This window comes from Colletotrichum paranaense (assembly GCF_030867605.1).
Source record: "Colletotrichum paranaense strain IMI 384185 chromosome Unknown Scaffold_10.1, whole genome shotgun sequence".
Lineage (NCBI taxonomy): Eukaryota > Fungi > Ascomycota > Sordariomycetes > Glomerellales > Glomerellaceae > Colletotrichum > Colletotrichum paranaense.
In genome coordinates, this window is record NW_026848968.1 from 1,022,189 (window position 1) to 1,046,760 (window position 24,572).

Here is a 24,572-nt window from a genome sequence, read left to right on the forward strand (position 1 = left end):
AGGATCTCCATCCGTGACTCCCTGAGTCATCGTTCAGAGCACATATGTATATTTGAATCTTGATCTGAACATCGGAAACGTTGCAAACATTGACAAAAACTTGGCAAATTAAGCCTTCGTTACCAAGACCTACCAGAACCATGGACCCTCCCGTTGGACCTCTCGTAGCCTCCGCCGACCCGGCAACGGCTCCGTCCCATACCCCGCTCCACGGCCGATACACCTCCGTGGTCCCGTTACAACCATCGCATGCGCAGGCTATCTTCAAGCACCTCGGCCGAGAAGAAAACGCTTGGCGCTGGACATACCTTTTCAATGAGCCTTTCCTCGAGATCGAAGAATGTGAGGCAGCTTTCGAGGAGTGGAGCGTCTCCAAAGACCCGTTGTACTTCACTGTATTATCCGGCCCAGCATCGGATCCATCATCCGAGCCAGTGGGTGTAATGGCATATCTCTCCATTGTTCCGGCTCATAGACGTATCGAGATTGGATGCATCGTTTTCAGCGAGCAGCTGAAGCAGACGCGTGCCGCCACTGAGGCCCAGTACCTTCTCATGAAGAATGCTTTCGAGGGCTTGGGCAATTACAGACTCGAATGGAAGGCCAATCATTTGAACAAGCCGAGTCTCGCAGCTGCTGCGCGGTTAGGATATACTTATGAAGGCATTTTCAGGTAAGAGTTCTATGAAAACTATTCTCGGTCAAGGACTGACAACCGGCAGAAAGCACATGGTCGCCAAGGGAAGACGTAGAGATACAGCTTGGTTCAGCATCATAGATGATGAGTGGCCAGTAGTCAAAGCCGGCCTGGAAACGTGGTTGAGCGAAGAAAACTTTGACGAGAATGGTAAACAGCGCAAAGGTCTGAAGCAGTGCCGAGAAGCAGTGAAGACATAAAGAGGAGCTTTGCAGCTTGGTTTTCGGAAGTTTTAGTTAGGAGGTAAGAGAGGAGCCGTCAAGCGCAAGGTAGCATAGAAAGGGTGAACAGGTTATTAGACGCAGACAAATGATAACGTTGGTAATGCTTCCGGCGCAACCCATGCTGATTGAAAACTGCATCGGATATGCAAGTGCTATTTCGAACCAAGTAAATAGCTCGCTTCCACTGAGAGCGAAGGTGATGACGGAAATGCGTCATGGCTCCAACTCCCCCGGTCTTGGCCTTGGTGATCCTGCATCTCCCCCGCAGTTGACTTGGAGCTCAACATGACAAGATCGGTGCTTCGGGATTTTAGGCTAAAGCCACAATTCTCCGTGTAGGGGTTTCCACGGCGCCGGTCTCTCGGAAAAGCGCCGCACCGTTGCCCGCGATCTTGTGAACGACTTTCGACCGCTGCTAGGATTTCTTCCGTGGTGTGGAAATCGACTCCAGAACGATGCAGGTTTTCCATGAGCGCTGCGGGGTTACCTGAGTTACTGGCCCCTGGAAGTCATAATAACATGATGACCAGCTCATAATTACTTGCCAAAGAGCCTGGTAGTTTGCTAGCTTTTTCATCATGAAGTCCGGACTCCTAGCTTTGGCAATAGCCCTCTTCGGAGTTGTCCGAGCTGAGAACTCAACCTTTCAAAACCCCATCATTAGCGGCTTCAACCCTGACCCCAGCTGCATCTTTGTTCCAGATTTGAACAATACCTTCTTCTGTGTCACGTCCAGTTTCCTGGTTTTCCCTGGCCTACCCATCCACGCAAGTCGAGACCTGGTGCACTGGAAGCATGTTTCCAACGCATTCAGTCGAGCAGACCAGCTGCCAGGTCTAGCTTTTCTGCCAAAGGCAACCAGTGGCATCTACGCACCCACATTGCGATTCCATGAGGGCATCTTCTACCTTTTATGTACTCTTGTAAATCAGCAACTCCCGAGAACAAATGACAGTCGTTGGGACAACTTTATCCTCACATCAACAGACCCATACAGCTCAGATTCTTGGTCGGATCCCGTTCATTTCAGCTTCCCCGGGTTCGACCCTTCACCATTTTGGGACGATGACGGCAAGACGTACGTCTCGGGTGCTCACACAGCCGCGTACTACCCAGGTATAATGCACGCGCCGCTCGATCTGGAGACTGGAGAGATCGGAGACATCATCATGCCCTGGAATGGTACCGGCGGGCGGTCTCCCGAGGCACCTCACATCTGGAAGCGTGATGGGTGGTACTATCTACTCCTTGCTGAGGGTGGCACCCGTGAGAATCACATGGTCACAATGGCTCGATCAAAGAGCCTAGAGGGACCTTACGATCCAGCACCGGCAAACCCACTGTTGACTTCTGCAAATGATACTACCTCCTACTTCCAAGCTGTCGGGCACGCAGATTTGTTCCAAGATGCTGATGGGTATTGGTGGTCCGTCGCCCTAGCAGTTCGCGCTGGCGGCACCTATGGCCAGGACCCCGGAGCATACTTTGGCAACCTGCCGATGGGCAGAGAGACGGTACTTACGCCCGTCACTTGGGAGAGGGATGAGTTCCCAGTGTTTACGCCGGTCACTGGCAATGTCTCTGGCTGGCCGCTACCCGCAAAAGCTATCCCAGATGAGGGAGAAGGTCAACTCAGCGACGCAGACGATGTTATCACCTTTCCGCCGGGAAGCAGTCTGCCTATTCATTTTATCCATTGGCGCCTGCCAAAGGCTAGAAACTACGCGGTCTCGCCACCAGGTCACTGGAATACACTGGCGCTGAAGTCTTCGGTACTCAATCTCACGGCTTTCGACGCTGACTTTGCCTTGGGTCGTGGTCAGACTTTTGTCGGACGGCGGATGGCTCATTCGCTCTTCAAATTCCGTGTTGATGTCGACTGGGCAACGTCATTGACGAAGGAAGAGATGGAGGTCGGCGTCTCAATTGTCCAAGATCAAGCACAACACTTTGATCTTGGTATTGTCATGTTGAAGCCAAAGGGAAGTGAGGATCTTCGACCGCATCTTCGGTATCGTGGTATCTCGGAAACACCGTATAGGGCGGTCGAACATCCGCCTAATGGGATTTACCCACTTCCTGGTGGTTGGGCTGAGCAGAAGATTTCGCTCCAGATTGAGGCTGTTAACAGCACTCATTTCGCATTTTCTGCCGGCCTTGCGGGTCTCAGGGAAGACTCCGATCTGAGAGTCTTCGGATATTGCAAGGGGACCGAGTTGGTTCCTTACTACTCTGGTAGGCTCACCCACCATGAGGACAATTGGAACCCATATTGACAATTATGATTCTAGGTTCCGTGGTTGGCGTGTACGCAACATCTAATGGGAAGCATGGAGAGCAGGCGTTTGAGACATACATCTCCAACTGGCGGTACAGGGGAATCCGACAGCTCAGAAGCCAGAAGGATGTCGACGATGCTGACAACTCTAGTACTTAGGGTGGTATGGCCGAGGCCTTTCCACCATTTACAATACCACTGTCATCCTACTTTATGAGACGATGTTCAAAATTCTCCTTGACCATGGGTCTTGCCAAGAGCTGCCCCGCAAGCTGTCTGTGTGGGAGCCGGAGCCCCCCTAAGACCCATTTCTCCGAAGCAACCCATCATCAAGTCGCAACATGTGAATTGGAGCAATTCCATCATCGGTTGTAGGCTCCAATCGTCTGCTAGCTTGAGGTAACATCGTGTCAGCTGCCAGGCTTCGGAGTCAAGATTCCACCGACGGCCCTGAGCCCAGCTTGCTGCGCTCGTAAGTTGCCTGGCAGTTGGATAATCCTGCTTAAGACAAGGACTCTGAAGAACACATTCAAATGCCGCCACACCTCGGTAGGTCCATGGATGGCGTCTATAAGACCTATCGGACTATGATCGCCCAAGCATTTAAGACTTCTGGAACTATCGGTCAAAGCGGGGGACCCTGAACCCTGAAACCACCAATACCACCTTGCAACCAATATCGTCGGTGCCAGTGTCGAGCTCGGGACGGTCGGACGCCAAGTTTGAAACGTGAAACTCTAAACCATAGTATATAAGAAGCTATGCTCTTGCGCGCCGCGAGGCTTTTCGTCGCTTGTGCAGTCACGATCAACAATAGACAGATTCAAACATCAAACGACGTAGGCATTAAAGTACGCAGACTTGAAGATGGCGACAGCGTTTCTGATGGGTGGCTACAACTTCAAGCCGGACTCTGATATCCCAGACTTGACAGGAAAGGTCGTTCTCGTCACCGGTGGAAATGCCGGCCTCGGACTGGAGACGATCCGACAGATTGCAAAGCACAACCCTAGGCATATCTATCTCGCAGGACGCTCAAAGGAAAGGGGTGAGGCCGCAATCGAAGCACTGAGGAAAGAAGGCTCCAGCGTCGCGCCAATTTCTCATCTACCGCTTGAATTGTCCTCATTTGAAAGCATCAAAGCCGCCGCTAAACAGTTCAATGAGTCTTCTTCTCGGCTGGACCTTCTCGTCAATAATGCTGGAATCATGGCGACGCCGGAGGGCCTCACAAAGGAGGGTTACGAGATCCAATTCGGAACAAACCACATGGGTCATGCGCTCTTTACTCAACTCCTGATGCCTACCTTGAAGAAGACGGCGACCGAGAACCCCGACGTGAGGGTCGTGTTCCTCTCCTCGGGCGCGGAAGGCTGGGCGCCCAAAGACATTTACCAGTTCGACAAGCTCAAGACCCAGATGCCCGAAACCCCCAGCCGCTTTCGTTACGGCATTTCAAAGGTGGCGAACATACACTACGCCGCCGCCCTCGCCGAGCGGCATCCGGAGCTCAAAATTGTCAGCGTGCACCCGGGTATCGTCGACACAAATCTGGCACAATCCATCATCAGCAAATCCAACTTCGTCTTAGGCACGATTGTGTATCTCGGCACTAAGATCGTAGCCGTCAGTCCCCAGAAGGGCGCGCTCAACCAGCTCTGGGCATCCTTCAGTCCAGACGTCAAGAGCGGCACCTTTTACTTCCCAGTTGGTGTCACCGGTAAAGGTACGAGATTGAGCAAGGACAAAGACAAAAGGGAAGAGTTATGGAAATGGACCGAAGACGAACTCCGGAGTCATTTGTAGGGGGATATCCGCAACTGGCCGAGCAGAAAAGAGACAGCTCACAAAAGACCATATCCACCACCATTTACCAAACAAGACTTCGTATTTTCTTTTTCCTTCTAGCGTAATGCGGAGACAGAAATAAAGTGTTCCAAGGACCGGCAGTTTCATGTATGTTGAATCTCCATGGCCAGAATCCGGTGGCTAAAGTGTCTAAGTTTGAATGATGCTGCATGAACCACTACCAAGTCGGTTTTTGCTGCCGTTCGAAATTGCACCGTGAGTTGGCAAAAACTACTCGAGTCGGTTAGATCCAATCCATTAGCCCACTATGAATCAGCAGAATCCGACGCTAAAAGCAGGTGAGTCGCAAAGTTCGGAACCCGATTGAAAAGGGCCCAAGGGGCCCCCTGGTCCAAGTAGATGACGGAAATGTCCACCGTCGGATCAAGCCCGAAGTTCACCCAAGTTCAATCGTCTAAACCTGTCACTGATAACTTGCCCGTCTTCAAGTGAGCCTAATTCGGAGCCGAGAATAGGAGGCCTGGTCGCCCCTTACAGCTTCCCGTCGGCTGACAGGGAAAGTATACGCGCAAGTCCGTATCCGCCGAAAGGAGAGGCTCTGTCCCCACAAGGCAAGCGGCTTGCCGGTCGTCGGATGCTTGGATTGCAATCAGGGCTTTAAGGTTAATCGCACCACTTTAGGTAAAGCCCGGGCTCTCCGATGCTCATTCGTCATCAAATTCTTAACGAGACGACCGCGGGATCAGCCTCATGTTATGAGAGGCAGGAGTTCACTTTCAACAGGAATTGTTCCTGCAACGACCAGTGTCGTTGGCGGAGCAGAAACATGCCATTCTGGAGCAAGTTGGAAGATGCACAACGCTTTGTCACATTCTTGCAGAATCCTTACCTCACCTCCGTTCTTGGCATTTCTTTTCTGTGGGAACTTCCCCTTTCAAACAACTTTTACACAGGCACACAGGGAAACACTGGGTCAGCCGCAGCGACTGGTGGGTAAAATACCGTGATTTTCTGGGTCTTCTTGGATCCCAAGAGTTCCATGATCGGATCGATCGGCAAATCAAGCCTATGCCAAGATGAAGCCAAGATGCCACTGAGATTGGAAATCCTACCTGAAGAGGCGGTTTCTTCATTGCCGCCACGCGTCAGAAGTGGTTGAATCGACTCGGCCAGATGGTCTGGAAGTCTTGGAAGGTGATCTATGATCATGTCTCGGTATTCCGCTGGTAGGGCGGCTGACACCGGCTTGGGGCGTAGGTTCCTGTCAGCCCTGTTCGTCCCAAGTCCACAACGACCGGGTATGATCCCATCGTCAGACCTGGGTCATCGGATAGTGGGCGAGCACCTCTTCTAATATTCTGCTCCCCACGTGCTAGCTTCGTGCCGCGGGCTTGCAGCATTTGAAGCTTAGATAATTTAAGCCAGTGTGGAGAGTCGCCTCCTCTTTTCGGTCCTTCGGGGCAACACTCCGGCGCTGCAGGGTCAGATTAAAGGTGGTTTTGAAATCATGGGCTCCTCTTAGCTCTTTCTAGAGACCGGGGAGATAGACAACGATGATGCCGACTATCCGGCGTGGGAGCCGCACCGTACCCAGTTGCGGAAATCCAACGAGCTTCCAACAAGCAGCATCTAAATGAAAGGGGAGGAGGAGGCCTAGAGTCTTACATGTTCGACGACTTGACATAAGTATCGTCTTTTCTGCCCACCTCTTTTGCTTCTGTTCTTGATACCCCATCGTGCTTCTTCACTCACACTCTTTTCAACCACATTCTTTTTTTCCAACTCTAGTCTCTCATTCGACAATTTTTGTACATACTCGAAGTATTCCACGTGTTGATCACATACCAAAACATCTCAAGAAACGATGAAGTTCCTTTCCGTTGTCGCGGGCCTCAGCGCCCTGGCTGCCGCCGCCCCCGCCGAGCTCGATACCCGTGCCTCGTGCACCTTCACCGACGCCAAGACGGCCATGTCCAAGAAGACTTCCTGCACCGACATCGTCCTCAACGGCATCAAGGTCCCCGCCGGTGAGACCCTCGACCTCACTGGCCTCAAGGACGGAACCAAGGTCACCTTCAAGGGCACCACCACCTTCGGCTACAAGGAGTGGGAGGGTCCCCTCATCGCCATCGGCGGTAAGAAGGTCAGCGTTGTCGGTGCTTCCGGCAACTCCATCTCCTGCCAGGGTGAGCGCTGGTGGGACGGCAAGGGAGGCAACGGTGGCAAGAAGAAGCCCAAGTTCTTCAAGGTCAAGATCAACGATGGTTCCATCTCTGGCCTGAACGTCAAGAACACCCCGGCCCACGGATTCTCCATCAGCGGCGTTTCTGGCCTCAAGGTGTAAGTCACAACTCAATGTTGGGTTTTTGGACAGTAATACTGACCCGACTATTCTCTAGCTCCAACATCCTTTTCGACAACAAGGATGGTGACTCCAAGGGTGGCCACAACACCGATGCCTTCGATGTCGGTACGTCTTCTGACGTGACCATCTCCGGCGCCAAGGTCTACAACCAGGACGACTGCCTGGCTATCAACTCTGGCACTGGTATCACTTTCGAGAACGGATACTGCTACGGCTCCCACGGCCTTTCCATCGGATCCGTTGGTGGACGTAGCGACAACACCGTCCAGAACGTCATCATCCGTGACTCCACCATCGAGAAGGCCGACAACGGTATCCGCATCAAGACCATTGCCAACAAGACTGGCAAGGTCAACGGTATCACCTTCGAGAACATCACCCTCAAGAACATCAACAAGAAGGGCATTGTCATCCAGCAGGATTACGAGAACGGCAGCCCTACCGGCAAGCCCACCGCTGGTATTCCCATCACCGACGTCACCGTCAAGAACGTTAAGGGTACCGTCGCCGCGAAGGGCACCAACGTGTACATCCTTTGCGCCAAGGGTGCCTGCTCCAACTGGAAGTGGTCTGGCGTCTCCGTTACCGGTGGCAAGTCCTCTTCTGAGTGCTCTGGCATCCCTTCCGGCTCCGGTGCCAAGTGCTAAATGCTTGATGGTGGAAAGCTTAGGAGCGGTGCTCCTGAGTTGAAGTTGTTATGACTACAAAGATCAGGATCATGGTCGTAAGTGATGGCCTTGCGACTTGGGTGGAGGTAGTGCTACGGAACTCCCATTTGGGACCCCGTTCGGCTGGTCATCGTTCAATTCTTAGATACCCTTCGCGGAATACAGTTCAATTAATTTTCAATCTGTGTAAAATTTCGGTACAATCATCCGGATAACTTGACTTCGTCAGCCTAATTAGCGTCGTGGTCATCGACCAAATGTAGGCTTCCGTGCAAGCGGTCAACTAAATTCAATACTTTATGTCTTGCTATGTTCCTGCAAAGATGTTCCTAGCCCAATCGTTCCTTGCGATGCTTTGTAAGTGTTTGTGACTCACAAGAATTAAGTTTCTTCGATAACAAGGTACTCAGATTGCTCATGTTTACACCAAGGTCCGCATCGCTGTGGCTGGAACTTTGATGGCTTCAACCGTGATACTCGAAAAGTTTAATTATGACTCCCTCTTGAAAACCTCTCCTCGAGAGACATATAAGCTGAGTCTTCCTCTCACTCGCAAACCCCAGGATCTAAGACTTCTCGCTCGCACCAATTACCCCAGGCTACTCTGCTTTCTCTTGCTACTCTAATTTCTTTGTTACTCTGATTCTTCTTGAGACAACTTCACCATGACGAAGAATAGAAAGGGAAAATCCAAGGCCAAGGTCTCATCTAGGGATTCTTCTTCCCAGAGTGGACCCAGCATTCCCCCGCGGACAACATCTTCTGCCGAGTCAGCCATCAACATCCCAAAGAGAACGGGCTCAGTAAAGGGAACAGATTCCAGCAGCAAGCCTGTGTTCGGCGTCATGGTCGGACCCAATCTCGTTCCCGAAAGAAGCAGCAGCAAGAGAAAAGCTTCTTGGGACGTCGAAACGCTTTCTTCAATGTCCAAAGTTGATCTCCTCAAGGAGCTCAAGAGTAATATCAGCAAGGAAGAAGCACAACGAAAGAGATTGAAACCATCGACATCCCATGACTCTCAGTTCTGGAAAGATTGTGCCAATCATGAAGGCCTCAAAGCATATCGTGTTGGAGTCGAGGCTCACCTAGAATTTCTGGACTCCAAAGCCAAAGGTCGCACGAAGGACTGGGGGGAGTGGATTGATAGCCAAAACGGCCAGACATTTGAAATCCGACATCTTGCGCATCAGCAACGGATAGGACTCCTAAGCAAGCAAGCTGAGAGTATGCGAGCAGACTCATTGAACACTCGCATAAGAGACAAACTTGTCGAGCTGTTCGTTTCTTCCAAGCTTGGACTCGATGCAACTTTAGCCGGCATAGGAAGCCGGAGAAGCACAGATCAGCAGAAGTTCAAGAAGAAAATGCTCAACGCGTACTGCCCCAAATCGCTGCGACCCTCTAGAGACTCTGTTTGGGAGCCAGTTCTGCATAAATGGGTTGAGACTCCACTTTGCAAGGCGGCGCACCTTTACCCATGGTCCCAATTGCACTCAATGGACTTGATTTTTGGCTCTGAAGGACCTAGGGACATCTTCTCCCCTAAAAACGGGCTCATACTCCATACTAAAATCGAATGGGCCCTGGATCATGGCGTTATAGCCATAGTTCCTGACGTCGATCTAGACCCAAAAAATCCTGATTTCCCGCTTGAAGATCAAGAGGAGAGAGAAGAACGCCTCAGGAACTGGGAGAACGGCAACGTTAAGGATTACAAAGTGATTGTAGTGGACAAAGATCATGAGAGAGCGAAAGAGCTACAGAATCTCGGCGGCGATTTCATCACGCTGAACGACTTGCATGGTCGCAAGTTGGAGTTTTTGAACGGTTTCCGCCCCCGCGCGCGCTATATTTGGTGGCAGTTTTACTCTTCAATCACCAAGGCTTCGTGGAAGATGAAGGCGCTCGGCCAGGAAGATCGAGATCTTATGCAGAAGGAGATTCTCAAAGCAACGCGCTTTTGGGGTAGCCCGGGACCTTACGTTACTGAGGGCATCTTGAGCTCTTTCGCAAAGACCATCGGCCATTCCGTTGAGTCCTTACATGATAGTATGGCTGGCAAAGGAGACACGGAAGCAGATGATGCAGCATTGGCTGCTCTCACTGCTCAGGCGACGGAGGGGGATTATAAGTTGATCAAACTTCTTGAGACGTCCGATCCCAACGGCGAGGATTTTGAGTATAGTGAGGAGGAGGAGGAGGAGGAGGAGGAGGAGGAGGATAAGCTTCATTACAAGGGGGATTCCGATTATGACGGGGACGGGGACGGTGATTTGAATTAGAGGACGAGAACTTAACATTATTCAATGTTCTTGTGTTAGGAAATGTGACATTCGTTCAAATAAAATGGACGCATCTATCAGGTGTGTCGAGTGACACATGCTAACCGCAGAGCCGTGGGCCATCACCAAGGCCTAAACATCCCCATCACAAGCATCATTATACGAGATTCATCTCGGAATCGACTTCATTCGTCTAAAGTTAGTACTAATACACGCACCATCGAGTTCCAACGACCCTAGGCCTCGTACAACTCAATCTGAATGCCGCCATCCACCTTGTGTCTCCAGGGATTGACTGCCGTGATCAGGAACCCCCCATGTGAGACCAAGATCGTCTAGAGTCGACCACCAGACCCCAAAAACCATCCTAACCTCGCGGAAAATAGAAAGAATACAAACATACTGAAGCTTTTTTGTAAAGTCTAACAAACGAATCGCGGCATTCGTCCATAATAATAGCCACGACCGTCATCTTGATGCAAATCGCGTTGTCCACTCCGACGCCAGGCATATCTCACGCGCGCCCAGCGTGTCCTACCCATAAACCATATTGCTACAATCGAAACCTCCGTTTTCCGCGCATCTGTGCGCAACGAGTGACCTCTCGTTATCTATCGTCGTCTTCTATTCGAATCAGACGGCCTGTCGACGACAACTAGACTTGTCCGTCGGCAAGGGCAAGTCTCTGTTTCAGTGTCTTGGCCTTCTTGCCACCGCCTCTGCGTTGCTTCTTGGTTCCCTTCACTTCGGGCTCGGCTACAGGCGTGGCGGTACCCGAGGTTCCGTTGGCTCCATTGCGGTTGTCATCAAAGTTGCCCTCGCCTGTGAACATGTTAGTATGTCCGTGGGTAGCATGGACAGCAAACAACTTACCCTCGTGGTACATCTCGTCCAGGCTGACGTCCTCATTGACCACCCGCTTGCGCTTCGTCGTCTTCTTCTTCTTCTCGGGCTTGTCGAATTCGCCGGCCTGAAGCATCTCCTTCTCACGCTGCTCAATCATCTCCGCCTGCTCATCGTCGGCAAGCCACATAGCAATATCGCGGTTGCGGTTCTCGGGAGCGCGGCGACCAGAGAAGTCAACACTGGCACCACCTCCCTGGATGACGACGCGCTGCACCTCTTCCTTTTGCATGGCACGCTTCCGGATACGCTCCTCAATCGTTCCCTTAGTGATGAGACGGTACACGGTAACCTGTCGAGTCTGACCCAGTCTGTGAGCTCTGTCCATGGCCTGCGAATCGATCGTAGGGTTCCAGTCGGAGTCGTAGAAGATGACGGTGTCAGCAGAGGTAAGATTGATACCAAGACCACCAGCACGGGTCGACAGAAGGAAGATGAAGATCTCGGGACGAGTCTGGAAGTCGGCGACAGTATCTCTTCTGTCTTCGAGCTTGGTCGAACCATCGAGACGGCAATACTTGTAATTGCGGTACGTAAGGTACTCCTCCATGAGATCGATCATGCGTGTCATCTGGAAGTAGAGCAGCACACGATGACCCTCGGCCTTGAGCTTGGTCAACAGCTTGTCGAGAGTGGCCAGTTTGCCGCTGTCAGTAACAAAACGGCGCATTGACGGAGTCGCAATGTTGTTGAATTTCTTCTTGTCGTTATCCGGCGCAGGGAGCAACTTGCGGGGCGGGAATCGGTCAAAGGGAAGCTTCTCAGTAACCATGGCCCGTTCTTCCTGGATCGTGGGGCCAAACAAACTCTTGCGCATGGATCTGTTGAACAGGATACTTTCCGTCTCCAAACCGGTTCCACTGCTACAGCAGCTCACCTCAATGGGTGGAGCAGAGGCGCGCGGGCGACCGGCCTGCTCCAAGCGTCCCAAGCCGCTGTCGACATACTCCTCTCGGGCCACGTTCATGAGGTTAGCCATGATGCCCTCTTGAGTGATGTCTGCAAGGGGTTGTCTGTTGTTGCGGGCGGCGATCTTGAACAAGGCATGAGCAGGGGTGAAGTTGGCGTCTTCGGCGTCGTCGTAAGCAATCTTCATGAGGGGCAAGCGATCCTTCTTCTGAGACAATTCGACGGCACGAGAGAAGACGTCCTCGTGGCTAGCCTTATAGACCTCGGTCGGGCTGGTATCAGCGAAACGCAGGAAGGAAAACGCGTCGGATCCCTCGAGACTGTCGCGGATGTGCTCTGGAGTGAAGATGTTCATCATGTGCTGCAGATTCTTGTTGCGCCAGCCAGCCTTCAGGTTGCCGCGGTCGGCCTTGTAGAGCCTGCCATCTTGTCTCCAAAGGAGACGAGGCAGCTCGTACTCAATCAAGTTTCGAGTAGAGTAGCCGACGGCGACGTTGTTGCCCTCTCTGACAAAGGAAGCCGTCTCCGCGAAGTAGCCGAACGAGAAAGGAGAGGTCGTGTCGGCTCTCTCGAATAGGTCGGGATGGTTGCAAACCTTTCGGAATTGCATGACGAGGTTCATGAGAGTTCCAGAGTCGTCATTATCACCCGTCGTAGCCTTCTCAATGAGATCCATGATACTGATCTGGTTCCGCAGGTTGCTGTAAATGGCGCGCTGTCTGTAGGTGAGATCGCAGTAGACATCCTCCTCGATCTTGTCTCCAAGCTCCTTCTGGACATGCTTCTTGACACGACGCAACATGAACGGCTTCAGAATCATGTGCAGACGTTTGAGCTGATCTTCGTTGAGCTTCGTGTTACTTTGTGCGTGTGACTCAATATCCTTGGAGAACCACTCGCTGAACTCGTCGTGAGAATCGAAGAGCGACGGCATGATGAAATGGAGCAAGGCCCACAGTTCCTGCATGTTGTTCTGGATGGGGGTACCCGTGAGCAAGAGACGGTTACGGCAGTGGAAGTTGAGCAAGCTCTTCCATCTGGAACTCTGCGAGCTCTTGATGGCCTGCGCCTCGTCGAGAATCATGTACTGCCACTTCATCTTCTGGAAGTAGGCGACATCAGAGACGACGAGCTGATACGACGTGACACAGACGTGGAACGATGCATCCTTCTTGTAGGTGGTGTGCTTGCGGTCCCAGAACTTTCGCAAGACCTTTCGGTCACCAGCAGAACCCCAGTAGGGAAGGATCTTGAACTCGGGGACGAACTTTCGGATTTCCTGTTCCCAGTTGTGAAGCGTAGACGCGGGCGCGACGACGAGGAACGGACCCCAGATATCGTACTTCTCAGCGAGGTAGGCCATGACGGAAATCGACTGAACAGTCTTTCCAAGACCCATCTCGTCGGCGAGAATGCCGTTGATACCTTGCTCGTACAGGTTAGCGAGCCAGTTAAGACCCTTGAGCTGGTACTCCTTGAGCTGCGCGTTGATGAGCTTGGGCTGCTCGATGGCAACGTCGCCCATGCCGGCAGGGTTCTGGAAGTTCATCTCGCCCTCCTCGTCCATATCGGGGCCCTCGGGCTCGTTGAAAGCTCTGGCCTTTCTCTGTGCCTCGGCGATGGCATTCTGAGCATTGGCCATGGCGGCTTGGCGCAGGTTCTCCTCGTCTTCCTCCTCAAAGGTGAGATTCTCAAAGTCAGTGACCTTGGCGCCCAAAGGTCCTGTCGGTTCAGCGATATCGAGATGCTTGTTGTGGGCAGTCTCGTCCTTGTTCTCGGCTGCAATCTCGGGGTTATCGGTACTGCGTTCGACCTCATCCGTCTTGATCTTCTTGCCGATGAAATGGGAGTACAGCTCAGTCTGCGAGATAAGGAAGTTGAGCTTTCTCTTCTGGCGGGCAGCTTCGCGCTCGGCTTCTTCCTTACGGGCGTTCTCAATCTCCTGCTTCTCGGCAGCCTTTCTGAGATCACGCTCCTCACGCTCGTTGCGCTTCCAGAAGCCCATCATGTCACGCATAACACGCTTGGCACGGGCCTGCTGATCCTTGGTGCCCTTGTTCGTCCGCAGCTGCCACCTCTTGGCCTCTTTAGATGCGAGGATGGCTGTCTTCTTAAGGTTGGACGCCTTGGTCTGGTAGGACTCGGCCGCCATCTTGTAGGTCTTTGAGACATCCTTGCGGGCGAGATCGCGCCAAATCTGGTCGTAAATTTGGAGGAAACCCTTGGTCTCGAACTTGGCGTCCTTGTTGGGAGGCTCCTCGGGCTTCTCCTCCTTCTTCTCCTTCTTTTCTTTCTTGCTCTTGCGCTCCTTCTTCTCCTTGACGGGCTCGACGATGGTATCCTCGTCAATGTCGACGTCGCCGTCGCCTTCGACCTCGACGTCGGGCTCTTCCTGATCCACATCCTTGTCCTTGTTCTTCTCTTTGTCCTTGTCTTTGGACTTCTTGTTGAACTTGATGCGGATCTTGCCCTCTTCCTTGATCGGGAGCTCCTCGCCAGCGTCGATGGCGGCTTGCGCAGCCTCTGCAGCGTCCTTCTCGGCCTGCTTCTGCTCCTTCGACTTCTTGGGCCGAGGACCGCTGCGACCCTTGCCCTTGGGCTTCGTGCCGGGTTCCATGTCAGACGCTTGGTAGGTGGCCATGGTGCCTCCGTCCAGGTTGAGCTCGGCGAGGTTGCGAGCGGGGCCCTTGATGCCCTTCTGGAGAATCAACTTCGTTTGCAGAGCCTTTTTGTTAGCACGCTCGGCATCCCGCAGGTGCTTCGCCTTTTCGGTCTCATCTTCGGCCAATCGTGCGCGCTCCAGCGCAAGCTTCTGTTGTTCCATGGTGACAGCCATGGACTTTTCACGACGACGCTTGCGCTGCATGTCCTTCTTGCGCTCCTTTTCGGCAAAGAGCTCACGTTCTCGGACCTCGTTCATGGCCTCCTCGTAGTAGATGTCGTCGTAGCGGCGTTTGCCGAGATCGGCGTGAGTGCCCAATCTGCGGCCCATCTCTCTCGAGAACTCGTCGCGTCGCTCGACATTGCGCTTGCTATCCTTGTCTTGCAAGAGGCGACGTCGCTTGTTGCCGCTTTCTTGGTACTCGGCACGATCAGCTGTGAGTTCGGAGTCGGTAAGTTCGTCGGCATCGGCATCGAGCTGAGCAATCAGATCCGTAACCTTCTTTTCTTTATCGGCAGGCAGGGTTTTTTGCTTCGGCTGGCCATTGGCCTGGCGCTTGGAGGGGATGCGAGGCGTTGGTGTCTCGAGTTTGGACGAAGCACGGCGGCTGCTCTTGGGAGTCGATTCGGCATCTCTGATATCGGAAGCTCTCGACTTTGACTTTCTAGGTACTCGCTCTTTTCTCTCCTTACGGGCCAGGGGAGTGCTGGATCTCTCCTTGACGGGCTCCGGTCGGAGTTCAATCTCGGCTTCGCGCTCGCTGCGCTCGGTCTTGACTGGAGGGTCGACAGAGCGGGGCTTCTCACGGTCGGTCTTGGGCTCAACAGCCTTCTCTTTTTCCTTTTCCTTTTCATTTTCCCTTTCCTTTTCTTTCTCTTCGACGGGTGGCGGTGATTTCGACTTTGGTTTTGAAACGGGTTCGGCACTCGAGAGAATGTTGGAGAAAGACATAGGGTCAGCGCGGCTGGGGGTCTGTGGCGGAAAAGTCAGTTCTTGGTCTATCAAGGTAGTCGATTGCAGTATTACTGACACTAGCAGGAGCTTTCAAGGGAGACGGCTCGGCCTTGCCTAGAGGAGGCAGAGACGCGACGGCGCCACCATTGGAAGATGCATGCACGCTGGGCGACGCAGCATGCCGCAGACTGGGGGACGTCATATGCGGCGTTGCCCTGATCGATGGGCTGATGGAACCGGTAGGTGGTTGATGAGAGTGGGAATGGGAGTTGGAGTGCGAATGTGAGTGGGATCGCGGACTCCTCGGGGGGAAGTTGGCTGCTGATGGCGACGTGTATCCTGCGCTGCCGTTCTTATAATACGCGTGCGAGTCTCGAGATGCCGGCTCAGGTTGGGAGTAGTTGCCGTAGGGATCGCCGCGTGTGGTCTGTTTGATGATGAAGAAAGGAAAAAATTAGCCAAGGCGAAGGAATGGAGGTGGCCGTGATGGAATTAAAATTTGGGTTGAGGTTTGGGTTGGTTGGGATTTTTCTGTCCCTCGGGTAAAGTTGGAGATGGACGAGAAAGTGGCTGCTGGTGCTGTGTGTGCAGGTGCCGATGCTTGTGCTTGGTGGTGCTTCCTCTAGCGCGTGTCGGGGTTGGAAAGGGAACAAAAATCGTGTGAATGTGCAAGGGAAAACAGAAGAGTAAAAAGGAAAAAAAGAGGGAAAGGGATGGGAAATTGATGGATCGAGATAGACAGACGGGTGTACTGTGTATGGATACGGAACGTGAATGAGGTAGCGCCACGACACGGGCACGAAGCGAGGCGACGGACGACAAGAGAGACGGGGAAGGAAAGGCAAGGGAAGAAAATGACGAGAAGGAGAGGAAGGGTGTAAAAAAAAAAAAAAAGGTGTCAAAGTTACAGGGAAAAACTGGGGGACGCCGGTGTCATTGAAGCCGTGAACAATAGGGGATCCAAGCATTCCGCGGTGTTTCTTATCCAGCGGCACTGCTGCTGTTGCTGCTCTTCTCGCAATCTCTCACCCTCCTGTTTCCCCCCCATATCTCGCTCCTCTCGTCTGACCTCTGTGTGTGAGGTATCCTTACGCCTAAGGTGCTCCGCTGCATCCTCTCCACACCATCGTCTCCGAAAATCCGGAAGGGGGAAAGGGAGCAAAGGGTACAAAGACGGCGTAAGCACAACCTCCAACACCAACACCAGCACCAACCAGTGTGGCCACTAAAAAGATCTAGAGCACAGACAGCAATCGAGCAGGGCCAAACAGAAACAAACCACCTGGATTGCTCCTATTGCTGTCTCTGCTGGTGCTGGATGCTACGGTACACGAGGAAGAGCAGCAGGGGAAGCTAAGGTTGGAATGATGGCATGGAGGAGCTTCTTGGGAGGTGACGATGGGTAAGGATGGTACAGAGCCAGGACAAGAAGCAGTAGCAAACACGGGAATACACCAGGCAGCATCGCATCGTATATACACCAATGCGATGCCACTGTGGTAGTTGAATCATGAATGACAAGATTACGGAATTATCTCTTACCTTGGGCGAGCCATTGGCCGCATTATTGTTCCAACCTGCGTCAGACACCCTCCTTTCTCTTGTAGTGTCAGTCAACGGATCGTAGTAGCTGCTCGTAGCAGGCTTCTCGCGCGTCTGATGCGACTCGGGTGGCGGGTAGTATCCGCTCGGGGGGTGCAACGGCGACAACGGCGGAGCTTGATGATGTCCAGCTCCCGAGCTGCTGCTGGCACCGCCGAGCGCGGGCAACGAGGGCGCAAGCGGACCGCCAGCAGCCGTCGAGGAGGAGTAAGGATTCGGATGCGACAGGCCGGACTGATGGGATCGCGGTGAGTGATGCGGGAGCGCATGGGACGTCGACGAGGCTGCTTTGGGCGACGAGTAGGAAGAGTGCGGGGGGTGATGGTACTCGGACTGGGTAGGCGATCGCAAGTTGAAGCCCGAATGGCGCGTGCTGCCGGGCGCGGGATTCATGATGTCGCGATGGCGGCGGCGGTCGCGATCACGGTCGTCGTCGCGATCATCGTGACGGGAGGGCGCCTGCAGGACCGTCGAGCGGAAGTCTTTAGGGTGGTCCATCGTGACGGGATGCGGCGATGGCGTCGTTGTCGCAGAACCCTACTCGACTTGTACGCGGATGGCGCTCGTAACCGGACGATGCAGTAGTGGGAGGGGGAGGGGGGTTTGGATGAGGAAAGAAAGGAGAGGGAAGAGAAGGGGGAAAGGGAAGGGGGAGAGGGGATTGATGACTACAGCGAGGATCGCGGACCCATGTGCAGAGCAGAATGGGTGGTGGACAATCGAGGGGAGGTGATTGGGTTACGCGTTGGGGGTTTTGGACAGGAGTGAAGCAAGTGAGGCGGATCGCGAAAAAAGGACGTGGAGTCGGAAGTTGGCGTCGTGGGGAGGTGCAGGGGTGTATGGTTCAAGAATTGGTGGTACCGTGGTATGGGGTTCGATGGGAAATGGTGATGGCGGGCGTCGGTGATGCTATTCGCGGTGCTCGCGGCAAGGTTGAAATGAGCGGTCGACCGAGAAACCTGAAGAACGGTGGGAGAAGTGGGTGGCGATGATGGAATTGTGTGTCGGATCGAGAGTTTTGGCGGTATGGAGTGCGAATGTCGGAGCTAAGGTCGGGGGAACGTAGATGAGGATGGGGCGGAGGATGACCTGTCCCTCTGACACGAGAAGAGAGCGAGAGAGAGAAACGAGAAGAGGAGGCCAGACCAGCAGGACGGGTGGTGGATGTGGTAGTGGTGGTTATGGTGGTGGCCCAGGTTCGGCTTTGCAGACTGCGATGCGATGGATGGGCGCGCAAGCAGGGTTGAGTCTGCGCGGGTGGAGTATTGGAGATGCTTGAGCCTTGAGCCTTGAGCCTTGGGGAGGATGTCCAACTCCACAGTCCGTGTTGCTTTGCGGCTTTTGGCTTTGGCTGTTGTCTTGGGCCCTTGGCTGGGCGGTATCACCGGGTGTGTCTTGGAATGAAGCTAGCTGAGCTGGAGCTGGAGCTGGATCGGTGATGGGCTGCGCTGCTATGCTGGTATGACCTTGCCGGGGTATTCGTACGTGTGTGTGTGTGTGTGTGTGTGTGTGTGTGTGTTGTGGGTTGTGAGTGTGTACGGAGTATGTGTGGTGGTGAAGGCGTCGTGCGCTGGTGGCGACGATGTCTTTAGAGCTCTTTGTGGGTATAGTACTCCGTGTTGTGGTGATGATTGACGATGATTAGGAGAGGTATGGAATACCGGATTGATGGTGTATCCGTCAATGTTGAATGGAAAGAAGAGGAAGCAAGGGAATTGTGAGTGCGTCTTGCCAATCGGGTGTGTGGGCGGGCGGACTTTGATGCACTTGGGACTCGGAGGAGCGAGAGCAACCTGGAAGTGAATGGATGAGTGAGCGATCAAGACGAGACTGGAGAGAAGGGGTGAACAACTTGAGCCAAGTCTGTGGGTGATCCAATGGTCCAAGGATGGGATGGGATGGGATGGGGGGTGGGTGAGGGCGATGCCGATGCAGTCGAGTGGAAGACCCCCCGTCCGTCCCTTCCAGTTCCAGACTTTCCAGACTTTCCAGGCGTGTCTCCAGTTGTTGGCCGTCGTAGTCCAAGATCGTCGGGGATGTGCGATGCGATGCAATGTGTGCGGTGTGTGTATGTGTACTGGATGTCTTTTCTCGACAGTATGCAATGAACAGAATCGTCTATGATGAACCAGAAAAAAAACGCCCCCAAAAAAAACCAGGATATCTATCAACATTTGGAAAATCAGCAGCATGGGAAAGAGCAATTGCAATGATATGGAAGCCAAAGGAAGGAACGTCCTGGTGGTACATCGTGTGCCTGCCTCCACGTCCTCACCCAGATCCCAGGGAAGGCGCGACCTGTCAGTTCCTTCTCCCGTGAGGATCCCCCGATTTCATCAATTTTGGGTGGTTCGTCAGTCGTCACTTCCCTACCGCCAAAAACTCGCGAGTCGCAAAGGACAGGTGCAAGCAGGTGCACCTGCACCAGGCGCGCTCCACCGTCCAGGTACCTCACCACCGGGCTGCTAACTCGGGGCTAGCGCAGATGCTCCCGCCAATCCCGGGCCACCTCTGAGCCTCTTGGGTTGCTTCCTCCTGTTCGTGCCTTCCTTGCCCCCGGCCGCACAGTCCCCCCTCCCCCCACTTCAGTCCAGACGATTTGTTCCCCTATGTATCCCTCACTGTGATGTTAGTTGGAAAATACAACACGACACATCCTCTACCTGTGAGGCATTTCAGCCGCCTTCCCCGTCCCACGCTTCGGCTGCTCTGGGCCACCACCCTCTGCCCTGACCAAGTCACCCAACACTCGTTGTTCCCGTTGTTTTCAGACGCCAGCCGCTGGAAGACTGTAAACCACGACCAGCAACCGGCGAGAATGCAAGAGATGCACCGCAAAGGATCTCGTCAGCTCTGCAATCATCAAAAGGGAAAGCCTCCAAAGAAGCCTGGGATATACGGGAGTAGTAAGCCACCCATTTGTACTTGCTGCTGATACATCTCCCCAAATGACCGTCGGCTCACACAAAACCCTTCTGGGAATGGCCTCAATTGCTCCCACATGATCAGAAATCACCATCACCTCGGCAATCAGGTTGCGGAAAAAAAAATCCCATTCAGTGACGAAGCAGATATAACATTGACATTTCGCACCAAAAAAATCCATCTTGTGGGATTGTCTCAGTACATCATCCCTTCTACGCAACGAAGATGACGCACAGGACTACCTCACCTAAGATGATACCAGATGCTCCGGACCGAATCGCGTGGTGTGCACCGGCGATAATCGCCCCCTACCGTGGACGGCATAGGTACCTCATGATGGATCACGAAGTGGGTTTCCCAGCGACTTCTCAAGTTCCCGCCCTCCGAAACCTGCTGCAGCGTCAGCCCCCCATCGAAAACAAATTGAACCTTTTTTTTCCCACTTTCCCCCCGTCAGCCTTTGGATTCAGGGTCGAACCATCCTCCCCTTTTCGCCCTTCTTTTCCCCCGTCCCCGTCTCTCTCCCATCTCATTCTCGCGACCACGATGTTGACTCAAATGTCAATCACGTTCCCCTTCACAGGTATCTCTAACAAGTCATCAAGAAAGAGACATCTACCGGCAATGCCAGCAACAAGGTAGCCTTTGTGCCTGGAAGTACCAAAAAAAAGCCAACAACATGGTAAAGGTAATTAGGGGACTTGGAACGTGGGCATCCATGATCCATCCTGACAGAAATTGGTAGTGCATCGCACCCTCGGCCATGTACCTAACCAGCAAACTCGACCCCAATTCCATCACGCATGGAAATTCTCCCGCATCTCCGGCCAACGAAATCCTGAGACCGTTACGAGCTCCTATTGATTTTCCTCTCCGCTTATCAAGTTTTCTCTGAATATCTGAGTAGCAAGCATCTATTTAAAATGGGAGTAGGATATCTTCAGGACTTTGAACAGCAGAAACCTGATCACGTAAGATCCCTAGACTCCCACACAGCAACGCCAACCCCGTCAATGCTTACCTCATCCCACCAAATCCCCAGATACATGATTGGCTGCCCCTTGCTTCAGAAGCACCCAGCTCCGATCTAGCCGTTGTATCCGGGTCAGAGCTCCCGTGCGATTTGGATCACGTGCAATCTTCGCCTTTCATTCATCTTGCTCTCCAACTCCTACTCTGTGATTCGCGAGCTTTTGCAGCCTCGTATGCTATACCCCTGGGGCATGTCTTGACCTTTCTCCCTCTAGTGTCACCATAACCCAGCCACGGTCATAGTATCTCTTATGTAGAATCTGGAAAATAATAATAATCAGAAAATTAATTTGACATATAAATAGCAGTCTACTTGATTCGAGGCATTTACAATCGCCAGTTCATCTCTCTCCTATAGCCTTGCATTGTCGACCAGAGTGTGGTACACATCACAATCATCTCAAGATCAGATGCTTCTTAAGTTGCTCAAATCAATGGCTCATGGCCTCTATTGTCCTCGTCATCTACACAAAGACGATGGAAAACAAGAAAAAAAAAGTTCGCAGCTGCAGATATCTATCTGTCCCATGCCGTGCCAGCAGCCGCCCTAATGGATGCTGAATATGTCTTCTTCCCTCGATGCCGTCCCATGCCCGCTTCAATCTCTTTTTCCACCGTTTCCGCCGTCTCGAGGGAGGGAACGAAGGGGGGTATAGGTTGTCCGTTTCCCTTGTTTCCGCAGCAGCCCATCCGGCCTGGTCGTGACGGTCATGGCGGTACTTTTATTCATAAAAGTCATGAACAAACACTTTTTTGTTCTATTTTCCTCCCGGAGAGAAAGAAACCATACGCTGAAGAGGGAGATGCATCCGAACCCAGAAATGTCTCGCCACCGAAACTGTTTTAGACAGCGCCGGCAGAAACCATCTTCTTGCGAAGGTAGTTCTTGTACGCCCCGATGGAGTCGCCCCAAGGCTTGATGGTCCGGTCCTCGCACACGAGAATCTGCTTGGCAATCTTGTCAAGAAGTCTATGGAAGAATTAGTATCAAGTCATTGGATTACGCATGTAGGGTTTGTAATCGTACCTGAAGTCGTGGGAGACGACGATGACACCTCCGGAGAAGGCGTTGATGGCCTCGGCCAGAGAGTCAATGGTGGGGATATCCAAACCGTTGGTAGGCTCGTCGAGCAACAGCATGTTAGGGGACTCGATGGCGAGCAGGGCGAAGACGATACGGGACTTCTGTCCGTCGGACAGGGTGCCGATCAGGGAGGTCTGGGCCTCACCGGTCAGACCGTAGCGGCCGAGCTGCTGGCGCCAGTACTGGTAGTCCTGGGACTTCTCTGCGTACTTCTCACGGACGAAGTCCAGGGCGGACTTGGTCAAGTCGAGCTGCTCAGCGCTGTGCTGGGAGTACAGACCCAGCTTCAAGTGAGTGTGGCGTGTGACGGAACCGGCGGTGGGAGAGAGCTTGCCGGTCATCAGGCGCAGCAGAGTAGACTTGCCAACACCGTTGGGTCCGACGAGGGCGGTACGGGAGTCCATGTCGAAACCGAGGTCGATGTTGCGGTACAGGTCGTCCTTGGGGTCGCCAGAGTAGGAGAAGGTAACGTCGTCGAAGGAAAGGACGGGAGGGGGAAGCTTCTCGACGTCGGCGAAACGGAAGGTGAAGACCTTGTCGGGGATGACGGGCTGGATGAAACCGTCGGCTTCCATCTTGTCGAGAATCTTCTGACGAGACTTTGCCTGTCTGACCAAGTTGGCGTAGGTACCGGCGCTGGCAATGAACTTCTTGATGTGCACAATTTCGTCCTGCTGCTTCTGGTATGCCTTCATCTGGTTCGTCTCCTGCTCGGTACGGGTTCTGTCGTAAATGTCGTAGTTACCTCCGTAGTAGAGAAGCTGCTTGCCACGCATGTCGATCATGTTGGTGCAGACACCGTTGAGGAAATCCATGGAGTGGGAAACGAGGACCAAGGTACGGTCCCACTTCTTGAGGTACTCCTCAAGCCACACACAGGCCTCAAGATCCAAATGGGCAGTGGGGTCGTCAAGCAACAGCAGCGAGGGCTTGACGAACAGAGCCTTGGCAAGGGCGACACGCATTCTCCAGCCACCAGACATGTCCTTTGTCTTCTTGTGGATGGTGACCTTGTTGAAACCCAGACCCGTCAGGATAAGGGAGGCGCGGGTAGAGAAGGTAGAGGGGTCCATCTTCTCCATGTGCTACGAGACTATTAGATCATGATCGGTTTCTGAAGGTCCAAGCCTAGATTTTCAGGTCTAGGCAAGGAAGGGAAGCGGAAGGGAACATACCTCGTACAGGTCCATAAGGACAGGGGACTCGGGACCCTCGTCCTCGAGAATCTTCTCGGCCAACTTGTCGAGACGCTCCATCTCGCGCTCGGCCTCTGTAACGACCCATTCAAGGGCACCGAGGTCGGTGGGAGGAGCACCCTCGTTCAACAGGTAGATATCGACGTGCTCGGGAACGGGGAACTCGCGGGCGGCAATGGCCTTGAGAAGGGTGGACTTTCCGCAACCGTTCTCTCCCAGGAGACCGTATCGGCGTCCGTAGGTCAACTCGAGGGTGGTATCGTTGAAGAGGACGCGGCCGTGGAAGACGAGGGAGGCACTGGTGATCTTGACGTCTCTGCTAGCCTGGGTGGAGGCCAGGACACCGGTGGTGACACGGTCAGAAATGCCGTGCTTGTCCATCTGGTCGGCGAGGCGCTTGATCTCTTCCGAGTCATTGTTGGCGGCGACCTCATCACCGTTGACCGATGAGGCAGTCGTGCTGACATTCTTAGAGCCCTTCTTCTTATCGAGCTTGCCCTCGGCGGCCTTCTTGGCGAGTCTCTTCTCCTTGGATGAGGAAACCATGATGACGGTGGTTTGTGGTTGATGGCGGGGTTATTTTTTTTTTTCCCTCTAAGCGATGGCGGGGAACCTATGGTCGCCCAAAAAGAAGACGGAGAAAAAAGGAGGGGGAAAAAAGGCTACGAAGAAGACCTTTTTGTGTTTCCTAGTGATGCGTCGACGACCGTAAAAGTGTCACGCAGGTATCAAGTCGGCGATGAAGTCGACTGGGAGAGAGAGAGAGGAGAGTTGGGAGGATGAGGCGTGTAGGAGAAAAGAAAAAATTCAAAGGTTGACGTCTGGCGGCAGGGTGACCACACACACATGGAGAAAGAGACAAAGAGCGGCGGTGCGAAACACACACCCACCACCCCTCCCAGGCTGGAGAAAGGATGATTTTGGGTGGGGAGGGGCAACTGGACACACTTCACAGGCTCACACACAGCGCAGCGCTGAGAGC

The 24,572-nt window shown here is 53.3% G+C and overlaps 8 protein-coding genes across 8 annotated transcripts; 5 read left to right on the top strand and 3 right to left on the bottom strand.

Annotated features, from left to right (window-relative positions):
* Positions 1–140: 140 nt before the first annotated feature.
* On the top strand, positions 141–897 carry CPAR01_12022 (acetyltransferase; the record flags this gene model as incomplete). The annotated part of the gene is made up of 2 exons (XM_060496280.1): positions 141–673; positions 723–897. The coding sequence occupies 2 exons, from the start codon at positions 141–143 to the stop codon at positions 895–897; spliced, it is 708 nt and encodes a 235-aa protein (XP_060345065.1).
* Positions 898–1,499: 602 nt separating this feature from the next.
* CPAR01_12023 (beta-xylosidase) lies at positions 1,500–3,358 on the top strand (the record flags this gene model as incomplete). The annotated part of the gene is made up of 2 exons (XM_060496281.1): positions 1,500–3,156; positions 3,213–3,358. 2 exons carry the CDS (start codon positions 1,500–1,502, stop codon positions 3,356–3,358), a joined length of 1,803 nt encoding a protein of 600 aa, XP_060345066.1.
* A 708-nt stretch (positions 3,359–4,066) lies between these two features.
* Positions 4,067–5,005, top strand: CPAR01_12024 (short chain dehydrogenase; the record flags this gene model as incomplete). Its single annotated transcript, XM_060496282.1, has 1 exon — positions 4,067–5,005. One exon carries the CDS (start codon positions 4,067–4,069, stop codon positions 5,003–5,005), a length of 939 nt encoding a protein of 312 aa, XP_060345067.1.
* A 1,867-nt stretch (positions 5,006–6,872) lies between these two features.
* CPAR01_12025 (endopolygalacturonase) lies at positions 6,873–8,020 on the top strand (the record flags this gene model as incomplete). Its single annotated transcript, XM_060496283.1, has 2 exons — positions 6,873–7,348; positions 7,408–8,020. 2 exons carry the CDS (start codon positions 6,873–6,875, stop codon positions 8,018–8,020), a joined length of 1,089 nt encoding a protein of 362 aa, XP_060345068.1.
* Positions 8,021–8,706: 686 nt separating this feature from the next.
* CPAR01_12026 (uncharacterized protein) lies at positions 8,707–10,323 on the top strand (the record flags this gene model as incomplete). Its single annotated transcript, XM_060496284.1, has 1 exon — positions 8,707–10,323. One exon carries the CDS (start codon positions 8,707–8,709, stop codon positions 10,321–10,323), a length of 1,617 nt encoding a protein of 538 aa, XP_060345069.1.
* Positions 10,324–10,978: 655 nt separating this feature from the next.
* CPAR01_12027 (SNF2 family domain-containing protein) lies at positions 10,979–17,851 on the bottom strand (the record flags this gene model as incomplete). Its single annotated transcript, XM_060496285.1, has 4 exons — positions 10,979–11,145; positions 11,197–15,769; positions 15,828–16,178; positions 17,294–17,851. 4 exons carry the CDS (start codon positions 17,849–17,851, stop codon positions 10,979–10,981), a joined length of 5,649 nt encoding a protein of 1,882 aa, XP_060345070.1.
* A 4,302-nt stretch (positions 17,852–22,153) lies between these two features.
* On the bottom strand, positions 22,154–24,136 carry CPAR01_12028 (ABC transporter; the record flags this gene model as incomplete). The annotated part of the gene is made up of 3 exons (XM_060496286.1): positions 22,154–22,280; positions 22,338–23,479; positions 23,570–24,136. The coding sequence occupies 3 exons, from the start codon at positions 24,134–24,136 to the stop codon at positions 22,154–22,156; spliced, it is 1,836 nt and encodes a 611-aa protein (XP_060345071.1).
* Positions 24,137–24,318: 182 nt separating this feature from the next.
* On the bottom strand, positions 24,319–24,438 carry CPAR01_12029 (uncharacterized protein; the record flags this gene model as incomplete). The annotated part of the gene is made up of 1 exon (XM_060496287.1): positions 24,319–24,438. One exon carries the CDS (start codon positions 24,436–24,438, stop codon positions 24,319–24,321), a length of 120 nt encoding a protein of 39 aa, XP_060345072.1.
* Positions 24,439–24,572: the final 134 nt, after the last annotated feature.